Below are 15,103 nucleotides of genomic sequence, written 5' to 3'. Positions count from 1 at the left end.
GGTGCGTGAAAGAAGTCATGTGACGCCGATACAAGGGGATTAAATCTTTATTTAAAAATAATTGAGACATGACAATCAACATTAAAGCTTTAACCGGCGTTTAATTAGACACAAAGGGGACGTAACAGGACGTAAACACAATCACAGCAGGAGGAGGTGAGGTCCTCAGTGATGTCACGACGTAGCACTGCGATTTAGACCAATCACAGAGCCGGGTTCTGACAAACATAGCGAGTGGACGTTTACGCTGTTTTCTCACCGCTCTCCGCTTTAAAACCATTCGAATGGTGTACGCTGTAGGTTCCCTGCCACGTTCCAATAAATCACAATAAATTAACAATAATAATCATAACAGTATAAATCTGACACGTACCGAAGAGTGCAGCATTCACCGTCACGCTGTTATATGCCGCGTACTGATCGAATAGAGAAAAAAGATCAGAACTGGACGTCTCCGAGTGCTCAGCGATCTGAAATGTAAGACGTTCTAACGTAAATCATAACGTGGTGATTATTTCAGCCTCTTATTGTTTTAGATTCGGTCCGTTCCGACACGTCGATGTGAGATAAAGTCACGCAGTTTGTTTTTTCAGCAAATGACGTCTTTGTGCAAAACATTTTAATCACCAAAGTTGATTTGAGGGACGCAAAGCTGCCTGCAGCAGAACGATTAAAGTGACGCTTTTCCATTTACATAACATCAGGTCGAGAAAAACACACACACACACACACACACACACGAAAAACAAACCACAGAACGGTATCTGTTGCAACTAGGGGGCACTGCTGTCCTAGTGCTCGTGTTTGCGCTCATCCTGACTACGTGAGGTTTTACGGTTCACGTTTTCGTGATTCATGTGTACATTATCAACATCAGCAGTGGAAATCGTGTCAGTTTTAAGGGCGAGTAGCGGAAAAGACGCTTGTTAGTGTAGAATGTTACCCGTGTGCTTGTTGGTTGCACGAGCAGATTTTTTCAGGTTGAAATCTGATTGGTGGATGGTGTGTAATATGCTAATCAGCTCCCACTGAAGTGAAAGCATGTGGAGAGTCTATTTTATACAACGTGTGTTTAAATCCTGTATAAATTGATGAAGATGGACATTTCTTGTTAGTTTGTCATTCAGGTCGGTGGCGTCTCTGTATAAATCACCACTGTGAAGTAATATCACCTCTTAGTGGGAGGAGCTTGGTGATGATGTAATGATGTAGTGTGGCTTGGACAGACGATGTGTATCGACGAGGATAATCCGGATACAGAGTCGGGACAGCAGCGGGTGTAAACGCTACAGTCACAGTACTTCGTTCCTGCAGACATTCAGACAGCTGCAAGCTTTTTAGTTTGATTAATAAATAAATGGGGTCAGTGTTGTGCGCTAGAAAAACATGTAAATGATCAGTCCGTTATCAGCAGAGTCTTATACAGCCAATAAACTGCCGGCGCAGTTCTCAGTGCTACCAGCGGGTGGCGGACGTGCTCCAATCTGTTCTGTTCTTGGGTCAAGTTTACGAGATCGTGATTATATTTGTTCATTTTCACATTTTCAGTCGTTCTTCTCTCGGTCGAAGAGTACTTTGCGTCTTGGCGAATCACTCAGTTTGGGGACGGAGCTTGTAGAAGCCCCAACTGGACTAGAGGTAACCGACGAGGAGGGGTGAACAGACGAAGGCACCTGGCTGCTGAGGGGGATATCGGGTGGCGGCGAGCTGGTTTTACTGGGCGAGTTTGTTAGACTGGCGTCGTCCATCTCGATCACTTCAAAGTCTGCGTCGTTCCACTGGTCAATTTCGGATTCGTTCTCCTCAGGCCCCGCGTCCTCTTCAGCGTCATCGGCAACGGAATCGAGCAGCGCTTGGCGATCCTCGCAGTCATCGATTTCGCCGTGCGTTCTGATTCGCTGTTTGCGGACCATGGCGCCCCCTGTAGATGAGGCGAGTTTAAACATCACAGGGAAGAGGATAGAGGTGACGGTGGCTGTGCAGAGAGCCAGGTACATGAGCAGCGGCTGATGTGGGATGCGACCTAACAGGAAGCCCAGCAACGCAGGAAGGACCATTTCTCCGAGCGCCGCACCAACGACAAACGCTGCTGCGGATTTGCCGCTCACGGTGGTGTACTGCTCCACCCAGGAGATCCCGCTGGGAAATATGGCGGCCATGGAGGCGCCGTAAACAGTTGTGCCAATCCACAGCATCACGTGTTGCTGGTTAAACAGCACCAAAGACAGCGAGGAGACTACAGAACTCGCCAGGCTAAGGAGGATCAGGGTGGCCGGGTAGACGCAAGCCGCGAAAAGGATGGCCGCGCCCCTGCAAGCGGCGAAGGAGCCCCAGAAGAGCGAGTTCAGCTCGGCAGCCTGTGCCTCCGGCAGCCTGGCGTATTCTTTACCGTAGGTGAAAATGAATGAGCCGTACGCCACCTCGGCACCCACGTAAAAGAAGAAGAAGAGCGCCAGGAGTGAAATGAGTGCCGTGTGGTGCTTGGCAAAGAACGGAGGTTTCCCCGGCGCTGACGACTCCTTGTTTGGAGAGGCGGAGCTTCGCGAGTACAGGATGAAGAAGAGGAGTGAAGCAAGCAGGATGAAGGCGCCTATAACCACATAAGCCCACATGGAGGTCAGGATGGAGCTTTTACCGTGGAGGAAGGGCAGAGCTGCGGACGTGACGTTAGTCGCTGCGGTTTGTGATGCACTCTGATCCAAGGCACTGGATTCGTGTCCGAACAGCAGCTTGGCAATGATGGGAGACACGAAGGCTCCTAGGGCGAAGGAGAAGTGAAGAGCCTGCATGTGGGGACCGGCCTGATCACCCCACGTGTTCAGAAGTAACACGTTCCCACCTGAAACAACACACAACGCCGTCATCAAAAGTCATTTACACAAAGGGCCGTCCCAAAAAGCAACTACACAATAACACCGCGAGGTTACACAGAAACAACACCGTTATTGCGGACAATCTATTTACACCATTGTAGTTTCTGCCTCACAATGCGAACCTTCACCAGGAGACAGAAAAACAAAAAACATGATTCTGAATGAGGTAGTATAGTGTGGCAGAGGAGGAGTGTAGAAACTCATTTGGTAAACAAATCGATCGAGTGCGAGCACTGCGAAACGGAGCAGATGGATTTACAACCTGCTCGCCTCGGAAAACTTTGCCCTTCCACTCATGACCCATTTCCTTATCAGCTCCCTCCTATAGGAGCACCTTGCTTAACAGGCGGAAGAGATAAGATGAAAGACACCAGACTCCCTGTGTTCCTCAGAGAACTGTCTCAGTCTAAACACGTAGAAAGAACTTCACTGAGAAATGTACACATTTATTCTCACCTGTGTCCAGGACTCCCATCGACACGCCCACGGTGGAGACCAGAGCGGCTAAAACAAGAGCTTTCTTACAAAACGGGGTGGCAAACATTCCAAATGAAGTCAACAACATGGCAAAACCTGCACACACACAAACTTTTATTCAAGCCTGAACCTATACAGAAACCATGATGGGTCAGGCAGTTAATGCATTATTAAATAAACATTGGCGTGTGATGGTGCTCTTACCCAGCAGTAGGTGAGGGTTGATGAGGTCGAACAGAATTCCTCCCAGCAGCGAGCCTGCGATGTAACCGGTGGCACGACAAGCAAAGATGTACGAGATATTACTGATGTTTTTATTCAAATTGGTGGCCAAATCTTCCAACGTCGGGCCCAACACAGAGATACACATCCCCTATAAACCAAACACAGAGATACGCGTCCCCTATAAACCAAACACAGAGATACACGTCCCCTATAAACCAACACAGAGATACGAGTCCCCTATAAACCAACACAGAGATACGCGTCCCCTATAAACCAACACAGAGATACGCGTCCCCTAGAAACCAACACAGAGATACGCGTCCCCTATAAACCAACACAGAGATACGCGTCCCCTAGAAACCAACACAGAGATACGCGTCCCCTATAAACCAACACAGAGATACGCGTCCCCTATAAACCAACACAGAGATACGCGTCCCCTATAAACCAACACAGAGATACGCGTCCCCTATAAACCAACACAGAGATACGCGTCCCCTATAAACCAACACAGAGATACGCGTCCCCTATAAACCAACACAGAGATACGCGTCCCCTATAAACCAACACAGAGATACGCGTCCCCTATAAACCAACACAGAGATACGCGTCCCCTATAAACCAAACACAGAGATACGCGTCCCCTATAAACCAAACACAGAGATACGCGTCCCCTATAAACCAACACAGAGATACGAGTCCCCTATAAACCAACAGAGATACGAGTCCCCTATAAACCAACAGAGATACGAGTCCCCTATAAACCAACAGATACGAGTCCCCTATAAACCAACACAGAGATACGCGTCCCCTATAAACCAACACAGAGATACGCGTCCCCTATAAACCAACAGATACGAGTCCCCTATAAACCAACAGATACGAGTCCCCTATAAACCAACAGATACGAGTCCCCTATAAACCAACACAGAGATACGAGTCCCCTATAAACCAACACAGAGATACGAGTCCCCTATAAACCAACACAGAGATACACATCCCCTAGAAACCAACACAGAGATACACATCCCCTATAAACCAACACAGAGATACGAGTCCCCTATAAACCAACACAGAGATACACGTCCCCTATAAACCAACACAGATACACGTCCCCTATAAACCAACACAGAGATACGCGTCCCCTATAAACCAAGAGATACGCGTCCCCTATAAACCAAACACAGAGATACACGTCCCCTATAAACCAACACAGATACACGTCCCCTATAAACCAACACAGAGATACGCGTCCCCTATAAACCAACACAGATACACGTCCCCTATAAACCAAACACAGAGATACACGTCCCCTATAAACCAAACACAGAGATACACATCCCCTATAAACCAAACACAGAGATACACATCCCCTAGAAACCAACACAGAGATACACATCCCCTATAAACCAACACAGAGATACGCGTCCCCTATAAACCAACACAGAGATACGCGTCCCCTATAAACCAACACAGAGATACGCGTCCCCTATAAACCAACACAGAGATACGCGTCCCCTATAAACCAACACAGAGATACACATCCCCTATAAACCAACACAGAGATACGCGTCCCCTATAAACCAACACAGAGATACGAGTCCCCTATAAACCAACACAGAGATACGCGTCCCCTATAAACCAACACAGAGATACGAGTCCCCTATAAACCAACACAGAGATACGCGTCCCCTATAAACCAACACAGAGATACGAGTCCCCTATAAACCAACAGAGATACGAGTCCCCTATAAACCAACACAGAGATACACATCCCCTAGAAACCAACACAGAGATACGCGTCCCCTATAAACCAACACAGAGATACGAGTCCCCTATAAACCAACACAGAGATACGAGTCCCCTATAAACCCAACACAGAGATACACATCCCCTATAAACCAATACAGAGATACACATCCCCTATAAACCCAACACAGAGATACACGTCCCCTATAAACCAACACAGAGATACGAGTCCCCTATAAACCAACACAGAGATACGCGTCCCCTATAAACCAACACAGAGATACGAGTCCCCTATAAACCAACACAGAGATACGCGTCCCCTATAAACCAACACAGAGATACACATCCCCTATAAACCAACACAGAGATACGCGTCCCCTATAAACCAACACAGAGATACGAGTCCCCTATAAACCCAACACAGAGATACATGTCCCCTATAAACCAACACAGAGATACGCGTCCCCTATAAACCAACACAGAGATACGCGTCCCCTATAAACCAACACAGAGATACACATCCCCTATAAACCAACACAGAGATACACATCCCCTATAAACCAACACAGAGATACACATCCCCTATAAACCCATAATGTAAAATGTATTTTATTAAAGTGTCCATATGCTTGTCAGCAACTGAGGAAGTTTTCCCATCCAAACTCAGATAAGATTGTATGCAAAGATCACATGACCTCATGAGACTGGGATTTACATGCAGCAGAGAGGAATTAAAAACGGATAAGGGTTGAATAAACACTGCGTATCTCTGTGACTGATATGTCGTGTCGTGATTAGAGGTGGGGTCAGTGATATTACCAGGCCCAGAAATGAAGCACAGAGGGTGAGGGTGATCATCCAGCGGCTGCACGCTCCTCCATCACGTTTAATCTCCACCTTCTCCCCCGTGGCAGAGTGCACGAGCCTTTTCCCTCGCTTCAGGGCACTTTTCAGCCCAGCTTTTACATCCTTCCTCTTGTCGAACAGCGTGTCTTCCTCTTCCTCTTCCTCCTCCTGCTCCGGGTTATCATCCTTTTCCTCTTCATGCATTCTGGCGAAGCGCACATGCTTCTTCTTCTTCTTCCCTGAGAGATCCCCAGTGGTGGAGGACATGGCGGGTGTGTGTGTGTGTGTGTGTGTGTGTGTGTGTGTGTAGCAGACAGTTCTCTGTTATGTTATATGAATGTTAATCTAAACGCATTTACACTTAGATGCTGAACAATCTATCTAAGCATGTTATATGTTTAACACATCTGTTATTTATTTAGAGAGCCACTTCCTCGTCTGGACTCCTGAGAAAATGAGCTTAGTTCGAAAGAAATGGCTTCAAGTTGATCAAATTAAAATGAGCTGCCTGAGATGTCCTAATTTCTGTAAATAATCCCCACCAGTTTTCAGCACGTTTTCTCTCTCGTGTATTACAGTGTGTTATTTATATTTTAGCACTAATGTATATTAATACACCATTTGCCTTTACATTATAACCCAAATCCACGTTTATATGCTCAAGGTTACGTCCTAAATCACATCATGAGACGCTATATTATTCATCAACACCCGCTGCTAGTTTACAGGAGGCGTCATGCTAACTAGCCTGCTAGCATCATCATCATCAACATCATCCGCTAAAACATCTCACTAAACTACACAAATAAACCTGAAGAGTCACTAATAAATCCATCTGATGGCCTGGACATCGCCGAAACCCCGACACCGGAAATCAAAGATAAAATGTCCACGTTTTAAGATTACTACCATATACCGTGAAGCTGCCAAACGTCCCACTCGTCACCGGAAGTGGATTTTCAAAACTTCCGGCCCTGTCATCAGGAAGTCGCGCATTTCGAAGATGTTTTCCTTATAACTCACTTTTAACATATTTATAATGTTTTCTGGCTTGCTGTGGCTATCCAAACTACTGCTATGTGTATTTTTTAATTAATCTCTCTCTATATATATTTATTTATTTTAGTGTTTTTTATTTCCTCTAAAATGATCCAGTCTTGAAACTACACTTCCCATAAACACCCGCGCTCCAGTTTTAGCATGTGGCTAACTTTCACTAATACCGCATTAAAGCTCAGTTATGTTTAAGCACACGTTGAATTGAATTGAATTGAATTGTGTCACTGGGTTTATGAGAAGATTCCACACGAATGTTAAATGAACATTTCACACGTTCATACAGTCATGGCGCAATGCTGACGTTTTATAATATGGCGGAACATGTTGCAGATGTGTTAGCCGTGCCTGGTAACTGTAATTAAAGTGTAATTTCACCTACACGCAGCGTTTAATCCGTAATTTAGCGACACGTCTGAGGGAAATGTTTGTGTTCAAAATGTTTCTGTCACGTTTACACTCACAGTGTGTCTTTACACTGTCTGTATAAAAGACTAGCTAGCTAAATCATTAGCCTGAGACGGTCCATGTTTCACTGTTGCTTAGCGACAGTGTTCTCCACAACTTGAACCTGTGTTTAGGTATTTTTAAATGGAACTCGTGTATTTGTGCTTTCGTTATGGAAAATCAAGCACACAGTATGATCAAACACAGAGAATATGAACATTTACCTCAGATATGCTGTTAAATAACGTTTAAAAACACCTTTTTTTTTACACACAGTAATTACTTTTAGTCTTATAAATATTACATGTATATTTGCAAATAAAACAGAGTACAGCACACTTTCAGTTCATAAAAATGAGATTTTTCTTTATTGTTTTGTACAGTGTTCAAAAAAAAAAAAAATCAAGCAGTTTGTATTATTCAACCCACAAGTGGATATCAAGAAAAAAAAAAAAAAAAAAAAGATTCATAAAGAATTAAGATAAATCAGTCAGTGAACAATGCGTTTCATCAACGAAGCTGATGCAGAAAAGCAGCGTGGAGCCCTGATACAAACCAACACTGATAATAACACACCGTGTCTCAATTGTTCATTTCATTACACACACAAAGCAACTGTAAACAACTTGCCCAGTCACAGTGCATTATGGGTAATACACACACTCCCTCATGATCTGAGAATTAGGCTGCGTTCGACTCAACTCGAAGTGGTGGATTTAAGTCGTTTCACTTCAACGTTTTTGAGTGGCAGAGTGGGAAAACATACATTTTGAATTCGGTTGAAATACTGATAACCTCTTCTGAGTGTAAGACAGATATAAACCAATGTTCTTTTGATTTACTCGCCTTCATAGATGTTGCATAAAGGGCCCATTTAGTTCAATGGAGTTATTATTGCACCTAGTGGCCAAAAATGGAACTGCAACAAATGCTAATAGAGGTCCATTAGGGCGGGCATCATGCTGCCCCATGCTCGGATGGTTAATTAATGACCAGATTTCCAGACTGGAATAGTTTATAGAGACTTATAATGAAATGAGATTTATAATGAAAACTCCAACAACTCCAACAATAAGCACCATCTGCATCAGAATTTTGAAATGTCCAATTTTATAATACAAACACTAACTAGTCAGGAACGCCAGCATTTAGGATGGAGCCTTTGGTTTTTAGCTTTAATTCCTCTTTTTTGGTACACTAAAATAAAAACATTTGGTTCAGCTACAAACAATTCATTCATGCCGTTCATTATTTTTCACAGCGGTAGTAATGATTTCCTTTATGCTGATACCTGAGTGTGATTTGAAGTGTTTATTTACTCCACAAACAATAACTGGATCTCTATAACCCTCTGCTGAAATATATATATATATATATATATATATATATATATATATATATATATATATATATATATATATATATATAATAAAAACACTTTCTTTATGAAACTGTAATCCCTATAGGTTTTATAAGATATATCATTTGTATTATTAAAAATGTGTGTATGTGTGTGTGTGATATATATATATATATATATATATATATATATATATATATATATTACAATCACTCAATAAATGTTTGGGTTCCTATTGACCCCCAAACACCACAAGTGTAAACAGGAAACGAGGAGAATATGAGTGTTAATAAAAACACAAAAACAAACGATGATAGCTTTGTAAATCTATAAATACTGAACTAGGTATGTGCTAATACGTCATTTCAGAAACATGTCGCAGTATTGTTACTGTGGACACTTTAAATTATGGCCCACACAGGAGGAGGGTGCCTAATTAGGCAGCATGTTTAGGGGGAGATAAAGCCTGTTGTGGTTTGGAGGTCAGCGTGAGGACATGAAGAGTCAGAATTAATCCTGTAATTCTGACTGAAGTTACTAAAACACTGCCGACAGAACCGTCTCTCATAATACTTCACTACGACAGTAATATTTCCCTAACGCAGTATCGCGATGATGATGAGGAGGATAAAATGAGTTTCGCCGCAGGTCTGCACTAAAAAACGAAAACATTTTACGATGAAATCAAAGATTCAGTTCATTTCCCACACAAAATAATACATTTATAAAGCCTTTTTAAAAGACAACATGCTGAGACCGCGGACACGAAAACACCACAAAATGAAAATATCGCATTCTGAAATACCGATGTTTTTTTTACTATTATTTGGAAACCAGATGAGAAATATTATTCCTTGAAAAATATTTTAAATAATATATCCGATTATAGCGTTTTCCTTATTTATTACATAAACACGAATTATACAAAGAATCGGGGTTAATGAAAGACTCGCACGACCAGGTTAAGGCACGAACACTGATATAATAATAAAATACAATAAAACAATAACGTAACGATGCGATTCAGAGCGACAGAATTGTTTTAACATTCTAAAACTGATTTTAAAATGAAATGAATGATTTTCCCTTGTGTCTGAAAGCCTGTGATGTAAAATTGAGGTAGATTATATTTACACCTACAGATCGAGTCATTAATCACACACACACACACACACACACACACACACACACACACACACACATCACAAGCGAGGTGCTTGACAAAGCTAGCAATGCTAATGTTCCTCCAGATCAGCCCTTTTAAAGTTAACGATTAATTACATCCCTGAATTTTTATCAGCGGCACGTAGCGTAAAAAAAGAATTAATATCCGTAGCCGCATTGCATAGAGAATGTTTTTTCTTTCTTTTTTTAAAATGGTCGATTTCAGTCTTCAGGAAAAAAAACAAAAAACATCTAAATAACTAAAGCGAAATTAAGTTCGAATCCCTTTAATGCTTCATCACTGCCTTTAAAATCAGAATTTAAAATCAGATCAAAGGTGTAGTGTGACTTGTATATTCTACTGCAGCTTAATAACCGGACACTGCGATTAAAAATGTCTTTGGTTTCGATATTTAAATATATATATATATTTATTTTTTTTTTACAAAATCCGACATAAATATTCCTAATATGGACGTATAAAGTTCTGAGTAAAACTTCTGCATAGACTTTAAAAAGAAAAAGAAGCCAATTAAATTTGATTTACTGTAGTCGAGGAAATCAGTCTATAAAGTGAATGTATATTTCATTAAAGGTCTATGTTTCGCTTATATAATGACTCGTATATGGTTTTCTTTTATATTTATGATATTTGTATAATATAGACATGACATATATATATAGTAAGGTGTTCCGAATAAAATAAAACAGAACACACACATGATTGTCTTACTATCCTTGTGAGGACCTTTCACTGACCTAACTATTGTGAGGACATTTGGTCGTCACGGAGATATAAAAACACACTTAACACACATGACACATGCATTCACTGTGTTCTTCAGAAATGCCAAATGTGTGTGTGTGTATGTGTGTGTGAGAGAGAGACTCAAATGACAGACTCGAGCTTGTTGTTCTTCTCCGTGTCGTTGTGTGTGATCATGCTCTGTGCCATACTGTCGTCGGTTTTATTCTTCCTCTCTTTCCTCCTCTTCCTCTGCTCCACCCACGGGATCAAACACAACACAGCTCCACCAATCAGAGGAGGGATCCCCGCCAGGTAGAACGCCACGTCGTAACTGCCCAGGCGATCACGCAGGTACCCTGAAACACACACACACACACACACACACAGATATAAAATAAAAAGTGAAACAACAGGGTGTGCGCTGGATCAAGTGCTATTCTCTGTGCTGCTGAATAACGAGTGCGGAAGCCATTTTGTTCAATTAAACCAGAGTATTACGTTTAACAGCAAAGAAAACACACACTACAGCACTTCCTCCTTCAGTCCTCATTATCCAGTTCTGATTTGGGATATTTGGAAATCTGGCGAACCTCAGAGGTGTGACGTGAACTGCACTTAATTGTGAGTGTGTGTGTGTGTGTGTGTGTACCTGCGATAGGGGGACCCACGGTCATAGGTACGGACATCATGCCCAGCAGGAAGCCGATGGCCTGAGAGACGTTCTCGGAGCCGACGAGCTCGAAGGCGATGGGAGCCATGATGCAGATAAAACACCCGTCAAACAACCCCATCAGTAAACACACAGCGATCAGACCCCCGAACACGTCACACACCGGGATCAACATCGACATCACGCCGATCACCAGGAACGACGACACCTACAGGAGCGTTTTAATCATCATCATCATCATCATTACTCTTTTATAGCCAATGGGAAATCAGCATCGACGGCTGTAAAGTCACTAGACTGGCCCTGTCCTCATCCTGTAATCTAGCACACACTTGTACCCTAAATTACTTTTTCCATGTACTCTATAAAATAGACTACCTATGTAGGGCCATAGCAGTGTTTAAATATGAGTTCGTTAGGGAAGTCTCGGGGTTCGGACCGATTCCAGGAACTAACGATGTGGAAAAAATATAAAAGATTAATCTAGGGACAGTGAAGGAGGGAACTGGGGGAAGGGGGAAAGTAGGTAATGGCTATTACAAAAGGAACATCGTGTGTGTGTGTGTGTGTGTGTGTGTGTGTTACCTGCAGGAAGACTTTGTACACTCCGGGGACGTAGTCGGCCACACGCCCGAAGATGAGACGTCCCACACCAGACGTGATGCCGAGACACATCAGTAACACCTCCTTATTCGCATCGGTGCCGAAACGCTCCTCTACATGCTTCATCTACACACACACACACACACACACACACACACACACAGTAAGGGGAATGTGTGCTGAATGGTTGCAGTGGTTCCTCCCCCTGGACACACCAATCCGAGAGCAAAAAGTGCGATTAACACACACACACACACACACACACTCACACACACACATGTTCGAAGCAGGACAGGAAGCAGATTTCCTGTTCAAAGTCTTACATGCAATGAAATATCTCTCTCTCTCTCTCTCTCTCTCTCTCTCTCTCTCAATGAAATCTCTCTCTCATCACCTGATGGACAACACTGTTGCTAGGCAACTGAGAAACAAAGCCTCCTAATATAAGCAAGCTAATGACTAAAGCTAACGATTAAGCGAGTTAGCGCGTAGCTGTTAAATGGTGTTATAGAGACAGTGTAAAGACACAGTGAGGGTGGAAATGAAATAAATCCGTCCAGAACATCACCAGGCTCTGGGCAATGTTCTCCTGGGAAATTTTGGGTTTGAGGAACATGACGAAGAGCTCAAGGTGTTAAATTCCCCAGATCTCAATCCGATTCAGCGTCTGTGGGAATGTTCTGGACAAGCGAGTCTGATCCACAGAGAGCCCACCTTACAGGACTTAAAGGATCTGCGGCTGACGTCTCGGTGTCAGATTCCACAGCACACCTTCAGAGGTCTGGTGGAGTCCAGGCCTCGACGGGTCAGAGCTGTTTCAGAGGCACCAGGAGAGGGGGACCTGCACAGGATTAGGCAGGTGGTTTTAATGTTTTATAGGGCACAGAGTGTAAAAGAGAAATCAGAAAACGCCCTCTGAGGCGTAACTATAGCAACAATCATAGAATACTAGCGTTTGGCAAAGAGGAAGGGAAAGTTAGCTAAATAAAATCTTTATCAACTGCACCCTCGAGTCCAACCCTGCCTCTATCTGCTGCTAATCACTTATTTATATGGCTAGCTGTTTTACACACACACACACACACACACACACACACACACACACACACAAAAATGAGGGGGAAATGTTTGCCAGATGGCAGCAGCAGTTCCACCTCCCAGACACACCAATCTGAGAGCAGCAGAGACACACACACACACACACACACACACACACACTCTCTCTCTCTCTCTCTCTGCAGTCAGTCTGAGAAAAACGGTGTTCTTGTGAAAGGTCGAAGGTTGTAGATTAGTTATAAAATGTCTGTGATGATAAATGCTGATACGACTCTCAGAATTCACTCAACTGCACTTTCACTGCCGTATCCCACACACACACACACACACACACACACACACACACACACACACACACACATACAACCTGCCACCGTCAGCACAGAGAAACAGGAAGTGACATCATTACAAGACCAACAAGACACTTTGTGTCAGGCCCAAAGTTTTACTTAGTGTACAGCCGAGTGTACCACAAACTGTACGGCCGAGTGTACCACAAAGCGTACGGCCGAGTGTACCACAAAGCGTACGGCAGAGTGTACCACAAACTGTACGGCCGAGTGTACCACAAACTGTACGGCCGAGTGTACCACAAACTGTACGGCCGAGTGTACCACAAAGCGTACGGCAGAGTGTACCACAAACTGTACAGCCGAGTGTACCACAAACTGTACGGCCGAGTGTACCACAAAGCGTACGGCAGAGTGTACCACAAACTGTACAGCCGAGTGTACCACAAACTGTACGGCCGAGTGTACCACAAAGCGTACGGCCGAGTGTTGTGGGCACATGGGACCATCCAGGTAATTGGATTGGTCTCTGGAATATACGACAACCAATCACGTTTCTCTTCACCTTACTGTCTCTCAACTAATTTGCATAAAGCAGTGCACAGGAAACGTGTCACTCAGACTAATTAAGACTTTAAGATTTTAGACTACTAGCGGCTCAGACACACCCCTGGGTTACCAGGCCCCTACTTTCCCTCCGCCCTAGTTATTAGGTTCCCATATTCCCTAGTGCCCTCGGTCCCTAAAAAGTGGGTGTGTCTCAGAGGCAGTGAGAGAGGCGTAATAATGATGTGTTTGTGTGTGATGGAGCAAAAAGAGTGGTGTAAAGTTCACACTCACACACACACACACACACACACACACACATACACACACACACACACACAGTGTTTTGACGGTTCATATTGTTTTCATGTTTTCATGCTGTGAGTGTAACACAATACTGAAGTAACAGTGTGTGTGTGTGTGTGTGTGTGTGTGTGTGAGGTGGTGTTTATTTGGACACGGCGGTGTGTTTATGCAGGAGAGATCACATTCTCCACAGGAATCTCTCACTGTCTGTGTGTGTGTGTGTGTGTGTGTGTGTGTGTGTGTGTGTGTGTGTGTGTGTGTGTCTGTGTGAGAAACTGAAGCATGTATTTAGGCTTATTGATGTAGGTTAAGAACACGGTATAAATATTTACACTGAGACCGTGAGAGTGAGAGAGTGTAAGCATTGATGGGTGTACATGCACACGCACACACACACACACACACACACACACACACACACACACACACACACACACACACACACTGACCAGGTGGACGTAGGGGACGAAGTATCCGTAGAGCGCGGCCGGAATCCCGAAGGCCCAGATCCTGTAACTCAGACTCCTCCAGATCTGGACGTTACAGATTCTCTTTAACGAGGCCTTCTTTGACTCCGCCCTGTGTGGGAGGAGGGGCTTGTAGGTGAACCCGGCCAGCAGGAGCAGGAACATGAGGACGGAGAGGACGCGCAGGGTGTTGTGCAGGCCGAGGCGGAGCAGCAGGGAC

At 43.7% G+C, this 15,103-nt stretch overlaps 2 protein-coding genes across 3 annotated transcripts in view; both read right to left on the bottom strand.

The window, feature by feature from the left end:
- Positions 1-31: 31 nt before the first annotated feature.
- mfsd4b (major facilitator superfamily domain containing 4B) lies at positions 32-7,136 on the bottom strand. Of its 2 annotated transcripts, none has more exons than XM_017451435.3 (4): positions 6,144-7,136; positions 3,555-3,723; positions 3,330-3,446; positions 32-2,839 (listed from the first exon to the last, which is right to left on the bottom strand). In XM_017451435.3, the coding sequence occupies exons 1-4, from the start codon at positions 6,435-6,437 to the stop codon at positions 1,545-1,547; spliced, it is 1,875 nt and encodes a 624-aa protein (XP_017306924.1). In that variant the 5' UTR covers positions 6,438-7,136; the 3' UTR covers positions 32-1,544. The 2 variants fall into 2 exon arrangements, with proteins under 2 accessions (XP_017306924.1, XP_053542032.1); XM_053686057.1 differs by having other exon boundaries at positions 3,555-3,753; positions 6,144-6,233.
- Positions 7,137-8,018: 882 nt separating this feature from the next.
- Positions 8,019-15,103, bottom strand: part of slc16a10 (solute carrier family 16 member 10) — a 19,411-nt gene continuing 12,326 nt past the window's right edge. The window contains exons 4-7 of the mRNA XM_053686050.1: positions 14,866-15,103; positions 12,201-12,344; positions 11,595-11,823; positions 8,019-11,301 (exon numbers count right to left, since the gene is read on the bottom strand). The exon at positions 14,866-15,103 is cut by the window's right edge and continues 77 nt beyond it. Of these exons, the coding sequence (XP_053542025.1) occupies positions 11,087-11,301; positions 11,595-11,823; positions 12,201-12,344; positions 14,866-15,103 (826 nt within the window). The 3' untranslated portion in view covers positions 8,019-11,086. The remainder of the gene's footprint in view (positions 11,302-11,594; positions 11,824-12,200; positions 12,345-14,865) is intronic.

This window comes from Ictalurus punctatus, chromosome 2 (genome assembly GCF_001660625.3).
Source record: "Ictalurus punctatus breed USDA103 chromosome 2, Coco_2.0, whole genome shotgun sequence".
Classification (NCBI taxonomy): Eukaryota; Metazoa; Chordata; class Actinopteri; order Siluriformes; family Ictaluridae; genus Ictalurus; species Ictalurus punctatus.
This window is presented reverse-complemented; position numbering and strand designations above follow the sequence as displayed.